This window comes from Anomaloglossus baeobatrachus, chromosome 2 (assembly GCF_048569485.1).
Source record: "Anomaloglossus baeobatrachus isolate aAnoBae1 chromosome 2, aAnoBae1.hap1, whole genome shotgun sequence".
In the NCBI taxonomy this organism is placed as follows: domain Eukaryota; kingdom Metazoa; phylum Chordata; class Amphibia; order Anura; family Aromobatidae; genus Anomaloglossus; species Anomaloglossus baeobatrachus.
In genome coordinates this window covers 90,610,996-90,628,742 of record NC_134354.1, presented here as the reverse complement: position 1 = coordinate 90,628,742, position 17,747 = coordinate 90,610,996, and the positions used below count along the sequence as shown (strand labels likewise).

Genomic DNA, 17,747 nt, shown 5'->3' with positions numbered 1-17,747 from the left:
TGCACACAGTCCCTACTGGGCCACCTGATGACATCATACAGTCCCTGCACACAGTCCCTACTGGACCACCTGATGACATCATACAGTCCCTGCACACAGTCCCTACTGGGCCACCTGATGACATCACACAGTCCCTACAAATAATAACTACAGGGTCACCTGGTGACATCACACAGTCCTGATGACTTCACACTCCCCCTCAGCACCTGATGCTGACCATCTCTGCAGCCATCCCTCTCTCCCCGGCCCCATCCTCCTCTCCCCTATATCATCACACGTTAGTTACTCACATCTGCCATGGTCTCCGTCCGCCGCCGCTGCTCCCCGTACACTGCGCTGCTGCCCGGTGTCTTCCAGTCCTTCCGGCCTCGCTGACGTCACCGGCACGTCACTGCTCGTCCTGCCCCCTCCTGGGCGGCTGTTGCCCCCGCTATCTGCTGCATGACGTCAGCGGGTGTGCGGCTCCTGGCTGCGGGGGGAGAGGTGAGCGGGGCCGGGGGTCCTGACTGCGGGGGGAGAGCGGCACCGGGGCTCCGGACTGCGGGCGGCGTGCTACCCACACTGCACTGCGGCACATGGCGGGACTTTTGGGTTCTGTTGTGACTATATCCCAGGGGGCTGAGACCCAGGTCCCTCCGTCCACCCTCAGGCTGCTCTAGGCCCCGGTCCGCTATCCTCCGGGCTGCAGCTTTCTACAGATGAGAATGCTAAATCCTGGTGGGCTGGGGGGCACATTTTATAGAAATATATATGAATCCTGTGATTTCATTTTTACCAAAACTGGTGAGCAAAGGTCTACCGATATCTATGTTCACACTGCGTTTTTGCTGCGTCAGTTGTCTGCAGTACATGTTTAAAGTTTGTTTCATTCACGCAAAAATGCAGAAACCAGTGCAGCTGTTTTTGTACTCATTGCTTTCAATGGTAAAAAAAAAGCAGCAAAAGCGCTGCGAGGACGGCCATGCGTCTTCCTGCAAAAGCGCTGCGAGGACGGCCGTGCGTCTTCCTGCAAAAGCGCTGCGAGGACGGCCGTGCGTCTTCCTGCAAAAGCGCTGCGAGGACGGCCGTGCGTCTTCCTGCAAAAGCGCTGCGAGGACGGCCGTGCGTCTTCCTGCAAAAGCGCTGCGAGGACGGCCGTGCGTCTTCCTGCAAAAGCGCTGCGAGGACGGCCGTGCGTCTTCCTGCAAAAGCGCTGCGAGGACGGCCGTGCGTCTTCCTGCAAAAGCGCTGCGAGGACGGCCGTGCGTCTTCCTGCAAAAGCGCTGCGAGGACGGCCGTGCGTCTTCCTGCAAAAGCGCTGCGAGGACGGCCGTGCGTCTTCCTGCAAAAGCGCTGCGAGGACGGCCGTGCGTCTTCCTGCAAAAGCGCTGCGAGGGTGTGCGTCTTCCTGCAAAAGCGCTGCGAGGACGGCCGTGCGTCTTCCTGCAAAAGCGCTGCGAGGACGGCCGTGCGTCTTCCTGCAAAAGCGCTGCGAGGACGGCCGTGCGTCTTCCTGCAAAAGCGCTGCGAGGACGGCCGTGCGTCTTCCTGCAAAAGCGCTGCGAGGACGGCCGTGCGTCTTCCTGCAAAAGCGCTGCGAGGACGGCCGTGCGTCTTCCTGCAAAAACGCAGCAGTTTTCCATTTCAGTCAGGGGAAAAAAAAAAAGTCTCGTGTGTGAGATTTCTGGAATCTCCGGCCTTGCCGCTCCCTGATTACCCTGCTGTAAGGCTGCTTTCACACATCCGTTTTTTCAAATCAGACACAATCCGGTTTGTGCCTGATGCAACGGCTCAGATTGTGTAAAAACGGATGCGACGGATCCGGTAAAAAAAATGGATCCTTTTTTTTATGCTGAGAGAGAGACCCCATCATCACCCCACAAACATCGACACTACCGCCCCCACCATCACCGCACACGCAGGCACTCCCGCACGCATCATCACCGCACACGCAGGCACTCCCGCACGCATCATCACCGCACACGCAGGCACTCCCGCACGCATCATCACCGCACACGTAGGCGCTCCCGCACGCATCATCACCGCACATGCAGGCGCTCCCGCACGCATCATCACCGCACACGCAGGAACTCCCACACGAATCAACACCGCACACGCAGGCACTCCCGCACGAATCAACACCACACACGCAGGCACTCCCGCATGAACCATCACCACACACGCAGGCACTCCCGCACGCACCATCACCACACACGCAGGCACTGCCACACGCATCATCACCGCACACGCAGGCGCTCACGCACGCATCATCATTGCACACACAGGCACTACCTCAGTGACGTCCCCGCTGACAGCGCGACTCCCTTCAGTTGCTGCGTGGAGCTCTCAGCAGCGGCGGTGTTTTACTGCCGCTCCTGTCAGCTTCATGTAGCAGAGCTGAAATCGTCATGGGACCTCTTTGGATTACGTCGGACCTGGAGGGGTATTTGGAGATTTTAATAAGTTGGTGAAAGAGGGTGTGTTTTGTTTTTTTTTTTTTTGTCTTTTATTCCAAATAAAGGATTTTTTTGGGTGTATGTGTTTATTTACTTTCACTTACAGGTTAATCATTGGGGTGTCTCATAGACGCCTGCCATGATTAACCCCTTACCCCGATTGTCACCGCACGAGGGCAATTCGGAATGAGCCGGGTAGAGTCCCGGGACTGTCGCATCTAATGGATGCGGCAATTCCGGGCGGCTGCTGGCTGATATTTTTAGGCTGGGGGCTCCCCATAACGTGGAGCTCCTCATCCTGAGAATACCAGCCTTCAGCAGTGTGGCTTTATCTTGGCTGGTATCAAAATTGGGGGGGACCGCGCACCGTTTTTTTTTTTTAATTATTTCTTTATTTTACTGCATGATATAGACCCGCCCACCGGCGGCTGAGATTGGTTGCAGTGAGACAGCTGTCACTCAGCGTGGGGGCGTGTCTGACTGCAACCAATTATAGGCGCTGGTGGGCGGGGAAAGCAGTGAATACGAGATTGAATAATTGGCGACCGTTTTTTTCAAATCAGGAGAAGCCGCCAGAGCTTTGTGACAGCCGTGCAGCGCCACGCCGGTGATCGGTGAGTAGGAAAGAGAGAGTGAATGAGTCAGTCAGTGAGTGAGAGAGAGAGTGATTGATTTTCTGACAAGCAATGTCTTTATATCACTTATATCACTTCTGGGCATGCTCAGAAGTAAAACCCGGATCCAGTACATGCTTTCGGCATTTGAAGCATGCCACCGTATCCGGGACGCATAGACTTTCATTATGCACCATGCCCACCCGGCGCTATGCAGTTTTTTGCCGCTGGCAAAAAAACGTTCCTCTGTGCGGCCGCCGGAGTGACGATTTTTGCCGGCAAAAACTGGATCAAACACAAGTACATGCGGCACAATCCGGCGCTAATAAAAGTCTATGAGGAAAAAAACGCACCCGGTGGCAAAAAAAAACGGATGCGTTTTTCCCGCAAATCGCCGGATTGTGCTGCAGAGCAAAAACCTGATGTTTGAACATACCTTAACTGAATAAAAGTATAGTGCATATAAATGAACATAGGGAACTTAGTAAACACCGTTTTGATCAAAAAAGCGTGAAGCCATCCCACCGCGACAAGGTGTACCCAATTGGGATAGTACCAACACTCTATTAAAACCTCACCACGTTTCACCAGACATCAATCTGAATAAGGGCAGAAAGTGGCTGGATCCTGACTATAGGCACACAGCCATGGGAAGCACTAGATGAAAGCCCGGCTCACTGAGGGGTGGGGGGGGGCACATCCTATTTGTACTGAATACAAGAGACTTCGAAAAAAAAAATTGAAAATGTTGCTGCTCTTGGAAGCTCGCAACACAAGCAAGATTTTCTATTTTTTTTTTTTAAAAAAAAAAAAATTAAGATTTTTTTTTTTTCCCCATATAACTAAAACAGCGGATCGAACCACTCGGATCCGGGGGTGGTGATTGCTCGAGGGTCTCCGGACAAATGAAGAAGGGGATTATTTACAGGGGATAGATATAGTTTGTGACGTCACCCGTGGTGTACAGTAGTTGGGAGTACCACCACTGCCGTTGGGAGTACCCGGGGTGATGGAGTGGGGCAGCCAGATGACGTTGGCCTCCACAGGTAGGGGTAGGCCCCGGGACCCTGGATGGTGATGCGGGGACGCAGTGCAGTGGTCAGTCGGGTACTCACTCAGCAATGAAGCAGACGCTGACAACAGTGTAAGTCTCTGACTGCTGCTGTCTCTTGAGGGGAGCTCGTCCGGGTCCTGTCCCATGCAGCACTGCCTGGTGGTCCGTGACCTGCCTCCTGGCACAAAAATTAAGATTGTCCGTTGTGGCCCGGTAGCTTGGAGCTGTCTGGGCCCCGCTCCCCACTATAGCTAAGGGAAGGAGCCTGCTCTCAGGAGCTCACGCTTGGGATTTCAGTGGGCCGCTTGCTAAGAAAGCCCTCTCCCCCTCGTTGAGCTAGTGCACCCGATCTCTGAACTTTGTGGGAACAGGCCATAAGGCCCTGTCCTCCGCAGGTTAATGGCCGGGTCACCTGAAGCTTCTCCCCAACTTAGGTCCGTGTACCCCGACGTGCCTTCGGTCCCGGACCGGTGATAGGACCAGGCTGCTCCTTGACGGGTTCCAGGCACCTAGCCTCAATCCCCTGCGTCCGGGGGTTTGACTCCTCTAGGTCCAGACTACTGTCTGCGACCTAGTCTGCTTCTCCCCTGGGAGCTACAACTCCCAGCTTCCTCAGAGCTCCTCACAGCTCGAGGGTTCCTACTCGACTACCTTGACACCTCCCTGTCTGACCCCTAGGTGGGCGGCCCTATTCCTGCTTAAGCAGCCCACTGGTATGCCTGACAGGTGTGGGGCAAAGTGTATCTAGGATTTGTGAATGCTGGTGGAGGCAGTATTGCAGGATGGAGACCCAGAACCATGGGGGTTTGAGCCCTGCATGGGGAGGGCAGATTGTGCAGAACTCTGTGACGACCCGAATAGTCCAGGGCATCACATTCCCCCTTGGTTAAATGTAGCTCATCCCCGAGCTACAGGACATCCAGAGGTTTATTTTGTAACTGAAAGAACAAAAAGAAATAACAAATTTCTTCATCGTTCCTTATGGGAGACCCAGACCATGGGTGTATAGCTTCTGCCTCCGGAGGACACACAAAGTACTACACTAAAAAGTGTAGCTCCTCCCTCCTAGCATATACACCCCCTGGATAACCAAATATAGCCAGTTCAATGCTTTGTGTTCAGGAGGCACACATCCACACATGCATTCTCGTCTGATTTTTGATTTTAAAGAGTTTGAAGAAAAGCGGGTCCAAGCTGGACCCCCGGCATGTCCCTTCTCACCCCACTGTGTCGGCGGTGTTGTTAAGGTTGATTTCAAGGCTGGAGCCTTACATGCCGCGCTCCTTCACCATCCCTCGGGCTCTGGCTTGAAGTGGGAGCCAGCACGGTTCTCACTGCTTTGCAGGAGACCGGTCTCCATCCGCAGCCCTTTCAGGACCCTGCCGGACGGAGCACTCATCCCTCAGGGACCTGGCCCTGCGTCTCACAAGCTAAGTATTGAGACGTTATTGTCAGGGGGGTCCCTTGCACTTTAATTTTGGGGAGAGTGTTTTATGTAACCTTTGTGACATTTCCGGCCGGTTCTCCGGTTTTCACCAGAGAACCGCGCCGAGGGTGCCTGCGCGCCGGCCGCATTGTAAAATTTAGGCCCCGGCTTCGGCTGCGGCCTACTTTCGTTTTCACTGCCCCTGCATGTCAGTCATGCAGAGGGACAGTGCGGCGCCGCCCACCGGCCGTTCAGCACAGGGGAGGACACTCCTCTCTGAGGAGATGTTTCCCTCCCCTGTATATCTCCTTGGCCCTCCGGTTCCCGCTCTTGGACTAGGCCCCGCCCCCCCTCCTCACTCCGGCGCCATTTTATCAGCGTTCTCACACTGATCGGCGCTGGCTGCTGCATCTCTGCAACCTGTCTGGGGGTCCGAGCTGTGGGATCCGGAGGGCACACAAACGGTCTGGTAAGCCACAACCTCTGGTTGTGGACCTTCTTATACTCTCTCTAGGAGTCATTCTGAAGGAGTGTGTTCTTTACTGCAGAGCCTCCACCTCAGCAGCATGTCTCACACTAGGAGCAAGGCTGCAAGGCTGTACTCAATATGCACTGCACGTAAGCTCGTACTGCCTGAACTGCAGAGCTCACAGAGGATTCTTCATCTGCTCCCAGACCCCGTCCTCCTAAAAGGAGACGCAGGGTCCCCTCTCCTTCCTCGTCCCGCGGCTCCGATTCACGAGCCGACTCGCAGGACGAGGAGGATGTCTTTACTGGGGGCTCGGACGCTACCTCCATGTGCCCCATTGATCTGACCGAGGGTGATGCAGATGTGAGTGATTTGATTGCGTCCATTAATTCTGTACTGGACCTCAATCCGCCAGTATCAGAGGAGCAACCCTCTCTGGCAGAAAAGCACCAGTTTACCTTGCCTAAGAGAACAAGGAGTGTGTTCTTTAACCACTCCAGTTTTCAAGCCACTGTGTCCAAGCCCAGAGCCTGTCCTGACTCCTTTTCCACCAGAGGTGGTCAAGGAGTGGGCTCATTCAACAAAGGTAGACCCTCCAGTGTCTAGACTCTCAGCCCAGACAGTTGTATCTGTGGCTGATGGCACCTCACTTAAGGATCCCACTGACCGCCAGGTTGACCTCCTGGCCAAGTCTGTCTATGAGGCGGCAGGGGCCTCGTTCTCCCCATCCTTTGCAGCAGTGTGGGCTCTCAAAGCCATCTCTGCTTCCCTAGAGGAGATGCATTCCCTCACTAGGGACTCTATGCCTGAATTGGTTACCTTAACTTCCCAGGCTTCAGCCTTTTCAGCCTACGCCATGTCTGCCATGCTGGAGGCCTCTCACCGCACTGTGGTGGCCTCCGCTAATTCCCTCGCTATCCGCAGGATCTTGTGGCTTCGACAGTGGAAGGCAGATGCTTCCTCAAAGAAGTACCTTGCTGGGCTCCCATTTGCTGGGTCCAGGCTGTTCGGTGAACAACTGGATGAAATAATTAAGGAGGCTACTGGCGGGAAGAGTACTTCCTTGCCACAGACTAAAACCAGGAAACCTGTCCAGGGCAGGAACCAGTCGAGGTTTCGTTCATTTCGTTCCTCTAACTGGTTGTCCTCTAAGCCCTCGGCCTCGTCCACTAACTCAGCCAAGGACCAGAAGCCCACCTGGCGCAAGAAGCCGCGTCCACAAAAGTCCGCAGGAGCTGCTGCCACCAAGGCAGCCTCCTCTTGACTCTCTGGCCGAGCCAGCAACGTCCTTGGTCGGTGGCAGGCTCTCCCACTTTGGCGACGTGTGGTTTCAACACGTCTCCGATCAGTGGGTGCGGGTTATCATCTCCCACGGCTACAGGATAGAGTTCTCTTCCAGCCCGCCAAACAGATTTTTTCTGTCAACTCCCCCCTGCTCCAAGGCCGCCGCCTTCTCTCAGGCCGTGGCATCCTTGCAGGCCAACGGAGTAATTGTACCGGTTCCCGCCAGGGAATGGTTCAGAGATTTTTACTCAAATCTCTTCCTAGTCCCCAAAAAGGACGGTTCCTTCCGGCCCATCCTGGATCTCAAGCTTCTCAACAAGCATGTTCAGGTGCGGCACTTTCGCATGGAGTCTCTGCGATCAGTCATTGCCTCAATGACCCAAGGAGATTTCCTGGCATCCATCGACATCAGAGATGCCTATCTGCATGTGCCAATTGCACTTTCACACCAGCGTTGGCTACGTTTTGCAATCGGAGAGGAACATTTCCAATTCGTGGCTCTCCCCTTCGGGTTAGCCACGGCCCCTCGAGTATTTACCAAGGTCATGGCAGCAGTGGTTGCGGTTCTGCACCTCCAGGGGTTGGCAGTGATTCCTTACCTGGACGACCTTCTTGTCAAGGCTTCATCCAGTGCAGACTGTCAGCGGAGTGTCTCGCTCACTCTCGCCACTCTTGTTCAATTCGGGTGGCTTGTCAATCTGCCCAAGTCCACTCTGACCCCGACCCAAAAACTCACGTACCTAGGGATGCAATTCGAGACTCTGCCGGCACTTGTCAAGCTGCCCTTAGTCAAACAGCAGTCCCTCCATCTGGCGGTGCGCTCTCTGTTGAGGTCCCGCCGTCATTCCATCAGGCACCTCATGCAGGTGCTGGGTCAGATGGTGGCGTTAATGGAAGCGGTTCCCTTTGCCCAGTTCCATCTGCGTCCTCTGCAGCTGGACATTCTCCGCTGTTGGGACAAGCGGACTACTTCCTTGCACAGGTTGGTGGCTCTGTCGCCACAGACCAGGAGCTCTCTTCAGTGGTGGCTTCGGCCCCTCTCTCTGTCTCAGGGACGCTCCTTCCTGACCCCATCCTGGGTGATCCTCACCACGGATGCCAGTCTATCCGGCTGGGGAGCAGTATTTCTCCACCACCGAGCACAGGGCACTTGGACTCCGTCCGAATCAGCCCTCTCGATCAATGTGCTGGAAATCAGAGCTGTGCTCTTAGCTCTCGTAGCCTTTCACCACCTGTTGGCGGGCAAGCACATTCGAGTCCAGTCAGACAACGCGACAGCAGTTGCCTACATCAATCACCAGGGCGGGACTCGCAGCCGCCTGGCAATGTTGGAGGTTCAACGCATCCTTCAGTGGACGGAGGACTCCAAGTCCACCATATCCGCAGTCCACATCCCAGGCGTAGAAAACTGGGAGGCAGATTATCTCAGCCGTCAAACCGTGGACAACGGCGAGTGGACTCTGCATCCGGCAGTGTTCCGGTCGATCTGCCGCAAGTGGGGCACTCCGGAAGTGGATCTAATGGCATCCCGGCACAACAACAAGGTCCCGGTTTACGTGGCTCGCTCCCACGATCCTCAGACCTTTGCAGCGGACGCGCTGGTTCAGGATTGGTCCCAGTTCCGTCTGTCTTACGTGTTTCCCCCTCTAGCTCTCTTGCCCAGAGTCCTGCGCAAGATCAGAATGGAGGGCCGTCGGGTCATACTCATTGCTCCAGACTGGCCCAGGCGAGCTTGGTACCCAGACCTGCTCCGTCTGTCCGTAGAGGTGCCGTGGCATCTCCCGGACCGCCCAGACCTTCTCTCACAAGGTCCGTTTTTCCGCCAGAATTCTGCAGCTCTCAGATTGACGGCGTGGCTCTTGAGTCCTGGATCCTGACGGCTTCCGGCATTCCTCCCGAAGTCATCTCCACTATGACTCAGGCTCGGAAGTCTTCCTCGGCCAAAATTTACCACAGGACTTGGAGAATTTTCCTGTCCTGGTGTCGTTCTTCCGGCCATGCCCCTTGGCCTTTTTCCCTGCCGACCCATCTGTCCTTCCTGCAGTCTGGTCTGCAGCTAGGGCTATCCCTCAATTCCCTCAAGGGACAGGTCTCGGCTCTGTCAGTGTTGTTCCAGCGGCGTATCGCCCGGCTGGCTCAGGTGCGCACCTTCATGCAGGGCGCATCTCACATCATTCCGCCTTACCGGCGGCCTCTGGATCCCTGGGACCTTAATCTGGTCCTCACGGCCTTGCAGAAACCCCCTTTTGAGCCACTTAGGGAGGTTTCTTTGTCTCGTCTTTCACAGAAAGTGGTCTTTCTAGTGGCCATAACTTCCCTCAGGAGAGTCTCTGATTTGGCTGCGCTCTCTTCGGAGTCACCTTTTTTGGTTTTTCATCAAGACAAGGTGGTTCTCCGTCCGACTCCGGACTTTCTTCCTAAGGTGGTATCTCCTTTCCACCTTAACCAGGATATTTCCCTGCCTTCTTTTTGTCCGGCTCCTGTTCATCGCTTTGAAAAAGCGTTGCATACTCTGGATCTGGTGCGGGCGCTCCGGATCTATGTGTCTCGCACCGCTGCTCTTAGGCGGTGCACCTCTCTTTTTGTGCTGACCAGTGGTCGGCGTAAGGGCCTCTCGGCTTCTAAGCCGACCCTAGCTCGTTGGATTAGGTCGGCCATTTCCGATGCCTACCAGTGTACTCAAGTGCCTCCCCCGCCGGGGATCAAGGCACACTCGACCAGAGCTGTCGGTGCCTCTTGGGCTTTCAGGCACCAGGCTACGGCTCAGCAGGTCTGTCAGGCTGCCACTTGGTCCAGTCTGCATACCTTTTCGAAGCACTACCAAGTGCATGCTCATGCTTCGGCAGATGCGAGCTTGGGCAGACGCATCCTTCAGGCGGCTGTCGCCCATTTGTGAAGTTAGGTTTCGCCTACTTCTCAGTTTTCTGTTTATTCCCACCCATGGACTGCTTTGAGACGTCCCATGGTCTGGGTCTCCCATAAGGAACGATGAAGAAAAAGAGAATTTTGTTTACTTACCGTAAATTCTTTTTCTTATAGTTCCGACATGGGAGACCCAGCACCCTCCCTGTTGCCTGTTGGCAGTTTTCTTGTTCCGTGTGTTTTCACCGGCTGTTGTTGTAGACAGAGGTTCCGGTTGTTCCGGGTTTTGCTCTATCTCTACTTGTGGGTGGATGTCCTCCTTCAGCTTTTGCACTAAACTGGCTATATTTGGTTATCCAGGGGGTGTATATGCTCAGAGGGAGGAGCTACACTTTTTAGTGTAGTACTTTGTGTGTCCTCCGGAGGCAGAAGCTATACACCCATGGTCTGGGTCTCCCATGTCGGAACTATAAGAAAAAGAATTTACGGTAAGTAAACAAAATTCTCTTTTTTTTAGCATACTCTTTTTCATCCCTCACAGGGGAGGCACATTACTTAAACGTTATAACAAACTCTAAAGGGTGCTTTACACGGGACGACCGATCGTGCAATTTCACGATCGATCGTACCCGCCCCCGTCATTTGTACGTCACGGGCAATTGAAAGTCGTTAACCCCCCCGTCACCTGTACTTACCTCCCGTGCGATGTCGCTGACGGCGGGAATATCCTCTTCCTGGAGTGGGAGGGACGGTCGGCGTCACAGTGACGTCACACGGCCGCCGGCCAATAGAAGCAGAGGGGCAGAGATGAGCGGGATGTAAACATCCCGCCCACCTCCTTCCTTCCACATAGAGCCGGAGGGTGCCACGGGATGCAGGTAAGCGATGTTCATCGTTCCCGTGGTGTCACATGGAGCGACGTGTGCTGCCACGGAAACGATGAACAACCGGCGCCAAGTTTCATAAACAATTTTATGAAACCTAGCGACGAGTACACGACTCACAATTTGTGAGCGATACTACGTCGCTAGGAGGTGTCACACAGGCCGGCATCGCAAGCGATGCCGGATGTGCGTCACAAAAACCGTGACCCCGACGATCTATCGCACGATAGATCGTCTCGTGTAAAGCCCTCTTTAGAGTTCATCTTTTTGTAAAACACGTGGAACGCTACCGGTTGTGTTGATAGCGAGGGTTCAACCTGCTCCGTTGCAGCCCCTTCCTGCGACAGTCCAGTTCCAACATCCCGGATCCCATTAACCCGCCACCCAAACAAACCTGACCTGCTGCATTCCTACTTGGGGGTCCGTGACAGGGTTAAACTGCTGGATTCAAAAGGACGACTCTGGTAGGCACAGGAAGTGCAACTTATTTACAATAGCACAAGTCCATGCTGGCCGCAACCAGTCCCGCAGCCATGGTCCATTTTTACTACTAAAATACGAAGTCCATGCACCGGGTGCAAACATTATGCAAAATTTTCAATCAGGTGAGGTACTCTGTTGATTAAAACCCGGTAATCATCATTTTTCATATAAACATCACTTATCATTTTTCAAGAAAATAGCAAACTAAGAAAAATAATAAAAGAAAACACAGATTTAACGTGAACTTTTGGATAGCCTGGTACCGCAACTATTAATGCTTGTAACCTACAGCGGAAGCTTGCATGACCTGCTCATCGATCATACCAAGCCTTTTTACATCCAAGGCATACCAGCCCCGCTCTCCACAATGCCGGGTGTACGAAACCACCTCTCCTGGCTCCAGGTTACGGCCCGGGTGCCCCCTCGGGACATGCTCCTCTACGTCTCTCCGGGAGACAAACACCTCTTCTGTGAGGCCTGCTTCCATTATGAACCCCCACCCTTTTTCGGGGTCAAAGTGCCTCACATGGCCCTGGTGCCGCGGCCCTTTGACGCGGAAGGTAGCCTTTCTCAAATGTTCCTTCTCTGTTTGGGCACGGGCAGCAATCTGCTGTCGTCGCTGATCTCGTGTTGTCATCTCCAGTTGCAACTTGTGCTGTTGTCGTTCCCAGTAGGGGGCGTCAGCATCCGTCCTCGCCTTCCTTACCGGTATGGGTCGTAGGTACACTTCTGCGGACCCAGCAGCCAACCATGGGGGGTTGAGCCCTGCATGAGGAGGGCAGATTGTGCAGAACCCTGTGACGACCCGAATAGTCCAGGGCGTCACAGTTTGGTGTCTACGTAATCATACTGATCTGCAGAATGATGTGCCTGGTCAGTTTTATGGTAAAATTAACCCTGCAAATAAAAAAAAAAAAAAACCAGAATTTGGCTGTTTATACTATTTTGTTGCACTTGGATGGTGTCACTTAAAAGTACAACTCATCCTTCAATAAACAAGCCCTCACACGGCTATATCGACGGAAAAATAAAAAAAAGTTATGGGTCTTGAAATAAGGGGAGCAAAAAGGGAAAAAAGGAGAAATTGCCTGATCCTTAAGAGGTTAAAGGCAATGCAGGTCACCAACGTTCATTTATAAATGGATTGAGCATTGCTGTTGTGGCTCCGGTGTGAACAGACTACATAAGACCTGTGTGATCAATATTGTAGAGCTATCTGACTGCCTAATATAGCTGTCAGCCAAGCAAATCTGCGCCCCAAATATTCATGACCATCTTGGCCCAGCATGTAGAGAGAAGATTGATATGTACAGACCCCTGCACAAGACCTCCAGCATGTAGAGAGAAGATTGATATGTACAGACCCCTGCACAAGACCTCCAGCATGTAGAAAGCCATCACTACCTAACCTCGCTTCCATTTGGACCCTCAGGCCATGTTCCCATGTAATGTAAACAATGCGTTTTTAGGGGGGATTTTTGCACATGGGACCAGGGATTTAGGGTAAGACCAGATGTAGAGGCCGGTGCGGGAGTAATGTAGTAGAGAAAATTGTGGTTTTTTTGTGGCTGTGCAGCCGCTTGTCTCCCTATTAAAATGACACCTTGTTAGTAACGATCCGATGAGCCAGTCATGGGAAATCTAGCTTGGAAGACATCTGCAAATTGGACTGAAAGTGCATGGGGGAGTGTCAGTGCACCTACACTGCTAGAACAAATGCACAGACATGCCCCTAGTGCACTTCAGCCTGATTTGCCTAGGAATATATTTTGCATGACTGACTCCTCTGACCTCCACAAAAGTCTCATTTCTATTGGATGACAAGCACCAATATAGCTGTTCCAATAATGTGTGCCGACAAGTTCTGTTAAAGGGAACCTGTCGGGTGCAATATGTACCCAGAACCATGAGCAGTTCTGGGTGCATATTGCTAATCCCTGCCTGACTGTCCCTGTATCAAGTAGCATAGATAAAGAGATCTTTAGAAAAGTATTATTAATAATTCTTTATGCTAGTGTATACAGGGACAGTTAGGCAGGGATTAGCATTATGCACCCAGAACTGCTCGTGGTTCCGGGTGCATATTGCACCTGACAGGTTCACATTAAAGGTATTATCCCATCAACCCTCTTACACTAGATTAAACAGGTATTTGCTAAACAGGTATTCTAAAGGCCGCTTTACACGCTGCGATATCAGTAACGATATCGCTAGTGTGGGTACCCGCCCCCTTCGGTTGTGCGACATGGGCAAATCGATGGCCGTGGTGCACAACATCGCCCAGACCCGTCACACTACTTACCTGCCCTGTGACGTCGCTGTGACCGGCGAAACGCCTCCTTTCTAAGGGGGCGGTTCGTTCAGCGTCACAGCGACGTCACAGCTGCGTCACTGAACCGCCGCCCAATAGAAGCGGAGGGGCGGAGATGAGCGGGACGAACATCCTGCCCACCTCCTTCCTTCCGCACTGTGGCTGGGAGGCAGGTAAGGAGAGGTTCCTCGTTCCTGCGGTGTCACACGTACCGATGTGTGCTGCCGCAGGAACAACTTCGTTACTGCTGCAGCAATGATATTCGAGAATGGACCCCCATGTCACCGATGAGCGATTTTGCACATTTTTGCAATGATGCAAAATCGCTCAAAGGTGTCACACGCAACGGCATCGCTAATGCGGCCGGATGTGCGTCACCAATTCCGTGACCCCATCGAGATCGCTTGAGCGATGTTGCAGCGTGTAAAGCGGCCTTTATGCTGCAAATTTTTTGAAAAGGAAAATCATTTTTTTTTTTAATTGTTGCTGGGTTTTGGGTGAGGAAAAGCACTTCCCCATTGCACCCATCTACAATTATAACCCCACCCCCGAGGAGCCGGTGTCTTCTCCCAAAGCCTCCCCATAGAGGGCAGAATTATCCAGAGGAATGCACTGATGCCAGGGAGAACAAGGAATAGCAATGGAGCATGTGAGTGCATCACTGACTGTTGTGGAAGGTGGATGCAGCATTAGGGGCTTACTGCAACCATAGGGGGCGCTATCATCTACATCAGTTATCTCTGGAGAGAAGAACGTTTTATTTTGCATCAAATATGTTTTATTTATTTTTTTTTTAGGTAAATGTATTCCATCCTCTTTAATCTAATACCTTTCTGTTCCTCAGATGACCCTTTTAGTATTCACATCGGTACAGTGAAAGAATGGAGCTCGCTAGTAACAATGGACTTGCTGTTGCCCACAATGGACAGATCATTACATTTCATGTGCTACAAAGAAAGAACTCGGACTCATCAGAGAAAAATGTTCTAGCGTTCTCGAGGAAGACCTTCAGTGCCGAGGCTGGACAGTTCGTTGACGCCTCTGGTGGTGAGTACAACGTCCCGAGTTGTAAGTCCGTCCTGGAACTTGCTTGCGTCCGTTGTGTGGCAGATGCCAGAAGCGGCCTTCGGCTTCCATGCGTTTTGCTGAGGACTTGTAAGAGAAAGTCTAGCGGCTTTTTCAGGCTGATCTTGCTGCTTCTCCACTCGTCTAATGAACTGGAACCCTACTCCAAGTTCAAAGTGAACTCGGAAACCATGGACGATCTCACCATAACCGATGGCCCCACCGTTCTGTGGAGACAACAGGAAACTCTCCGTTACGTCTCATCATTAACTTCTGAAGTTTTTACGGCACCAATCAATATTTCCGCTCTTCTTTGGGCTGGCACTGTTGAAGAAGGAACTTGTATTTTGGGGATAACAAGCATGAGATTGGACGGCGAGCATCTAACAAGTTCTTCTCCTAATAGCACTCTTCAAGGGAAGGAGTTTATTTTGTACTGTATTGAAAATCAGAAAGCTGTGCCAGGATCTTGTCTCGTTCCGCACGTATATTCCAGCGTGCTGCGATGCCTTGAAGTTTGTGTGATGCAAAATGTTAATGGCAGATATGAGACATCAGCAATAGCAGCCAGCAGTAAGCAATTGATCTGGTTCCATAATGGAGTCCCTAAGCAGGTCTGCCAGCTTCCGGCTGAAAACCCTTCAAAGTTACAGGTTGCGTATACAAGCCAAGCAGATATATTATGTGTTCTCTCCTCTTCTGGGGATGCCTGCGCAATATGGAGAGATGGATGGAAGGTAAGTGTGAGGATATATAAGATGGATCAGAATTTATTTACCGTACATGTTTGAAAGGGAACCTGTCACCAGATTTGGTGACTATAAGCTGCGGCCACCACCAGTGGGCTCTTATATACAGTATTCTAACATGCTGTATATAAGAGCCCAGGCTGCTGTGTAGAAGGTAAAAATCACTTTATAATACCTAAATGGTCTCTGCGGTGGAGTTGGGTCATATGGGCGTCTCCGTTCTCTGGTGCCGTTGCCTCCTATTTCGGCCATCTTTGTTCTCCTTCTGCAACCTGTGTGCATGACGCGTCCTACGTCATACACACTTGCCGGTCCTGCGCAGGCGCACAGCAATACTTTAAGGCTACTTTCACACACCAGTTTTTTGGCATCAGGCACAATCCGGCGTGTGCCTAATGCAACGGATCCGGCGCAGAATATGCAAAAACGAATGCGCCAGATTCTTTTTTTTTTGACGGATCCGGTATACCTGATCCGTCAAAAACCAGATCCGGCGCATCTGTTTTTGCATCCATTTCGTCCGTTTTTTTTGCCGTATCCGTTTTTTTTTTTTTTTTTTTTTTACAATAAATTGGAGCATGCTCAATTTAAAAAAATGGATCCAGCATCCGCATCCAGTTTTTGACGCATTATGCCGGTCCGGCGTCCATAGGCTTCCTTTGTAAATCACGCCATATCGCGCCGGATCCAGCGCGATGCGTTTTTTTGTCAGAGACAGAAAACATTACAAGAGACATTTCATCCGGCCGCCGCATTAGCCAATTACGCCGGATGCAATGCAAGGCCATCCAGCACAATCCGGTGCTAATACAAATCAATGGGGATAAAACGGATCCGGCGCCGGATCAGTTTTATCTGCTTTTTTCTGGATTGTGCCTGATGGAAAAAAACTGATGTGTGAAAGTAGCCTAATTTGCCCTGCTCAGGACCTCAATGCCGGCAAGTGTGGATGACATAGGAGGAGTCATGCACCCCGGCTTCAGAAGAAGGACGACAAAGATGGCCAAAAGAGGAGGTGTCGGCACCGGAGATTGAAGACGCCCATATGACCCAACTTCACTGCAGCGACCATTTAGGTAAGTATTATAAAGTGTTTTTTTACGTTCTTCACAGCGGCCTGGGCTCTTATATACAGCATGTTAGAATACTGTATATAAGAGCCCGGTGGTGGTGGCCGCAGCTTATAGGCCCCAAATCTGCTGACATACCCCCCCGCAGCGGCTATCTCTCACCATCGCCCCGTACACACATTTAGTGCTTTCATAACCCGGCGATTTTTGCATTTTTGTTTTTTCTTTTGGAAGAAGTTTTTGTTTTTTTTCCCTCGTACACCTAACCGTATGAGGGCTTGTTTTTTTGCAGGACGAGATGTATTCATATTTAAGATTAAAAAAAATTCACAATATTTTGTTGGGGTTTTTTTTTTTTTTTATTTTATTTAACATGTTTACTATACAGTAAAACTGACCTGGCAGCATGATACTGTAGGTTAGTATGATTACACAGATACCAAACACAGGTTGTATGTTTTTTAAGCAGTGAAAAACAAAAAAATTAGCTTGTCACCATTTTCCGTGACCCATAATACTTACAATTTTTGGGATCTGGGGCTTAGTGACGGCTTTTTTTTTTGCGCTCTGAGCTGTTGCTTTTACTGATACCATTTTGGGGTAAATATGATGTTTTGATCATTTCCCTCTGAATTTTATTACGATGTTGTGGCAACAAAAAAAACCCACAATTCTGGTATTTCCATTTCTTTTTCTCACTAAGCTTGTTTACTCGTGGGATAAATTTGTTTTATATTTTGATAGATCGAAGTTCTACACACGCAGCGATTTTCTCCCCCCCCCCCCCCCCTATTTTTTTTCTTCTTCTAGTAATGTTTTAATTTTAATCTGGCTAATGGGGAGTGATTAGAACTTGTGTTTTTTTTATTTTTTCATATTTTTTTAAAACTTTTTTCATTTTTATGGTATTTATTCCTGAAGCTGTGATCATCTGATTGCTTGTACCATATAGAGCAGTGTATCAGCACTCCTATATAGCTAAAATCACGGTCTTCTACAAACACTAGCTTTGGGACGGCGTTCACAGGAGCATTGTAATGA

At 51.3% G+C, this 17,747-nt stretch overlaps 1 protein-coding gene across 2 annotated transcripts in view; it reads left to right on the top strand.

Annotated features, from left to right (window-relative positions):
- Nucleotides 1-405: 405 nt before the first annotated feature.
- The window catches only part of FANCB (FA complementation group B), a 51,383-nt gene continuing 34,041 nt past the window's right edge, over nt 406-17,747 (top strand). The window contains exons 1-3 of one of the 2 annotated variants that reach the window (XM_075333109.1): nt 406-483; nt 2,999-3,049; nt 14,667-15,624. In XM_075333109.1, the coding sequence (XP_075189224.1) occupies nt 14,704-15,624 (921 nt within the window). In that variant the 5' untranslated portion in view covers nt 406-483; nt 2,999-3,049; nt 14,667-14,703. The remainder of the gene's footprint in view (nt 484-2,998; nt 3,050-14,666; nt 15,625-17,747) is intronic. The other variant, XM_075333113.1, reaches the window with a different exon arrangement.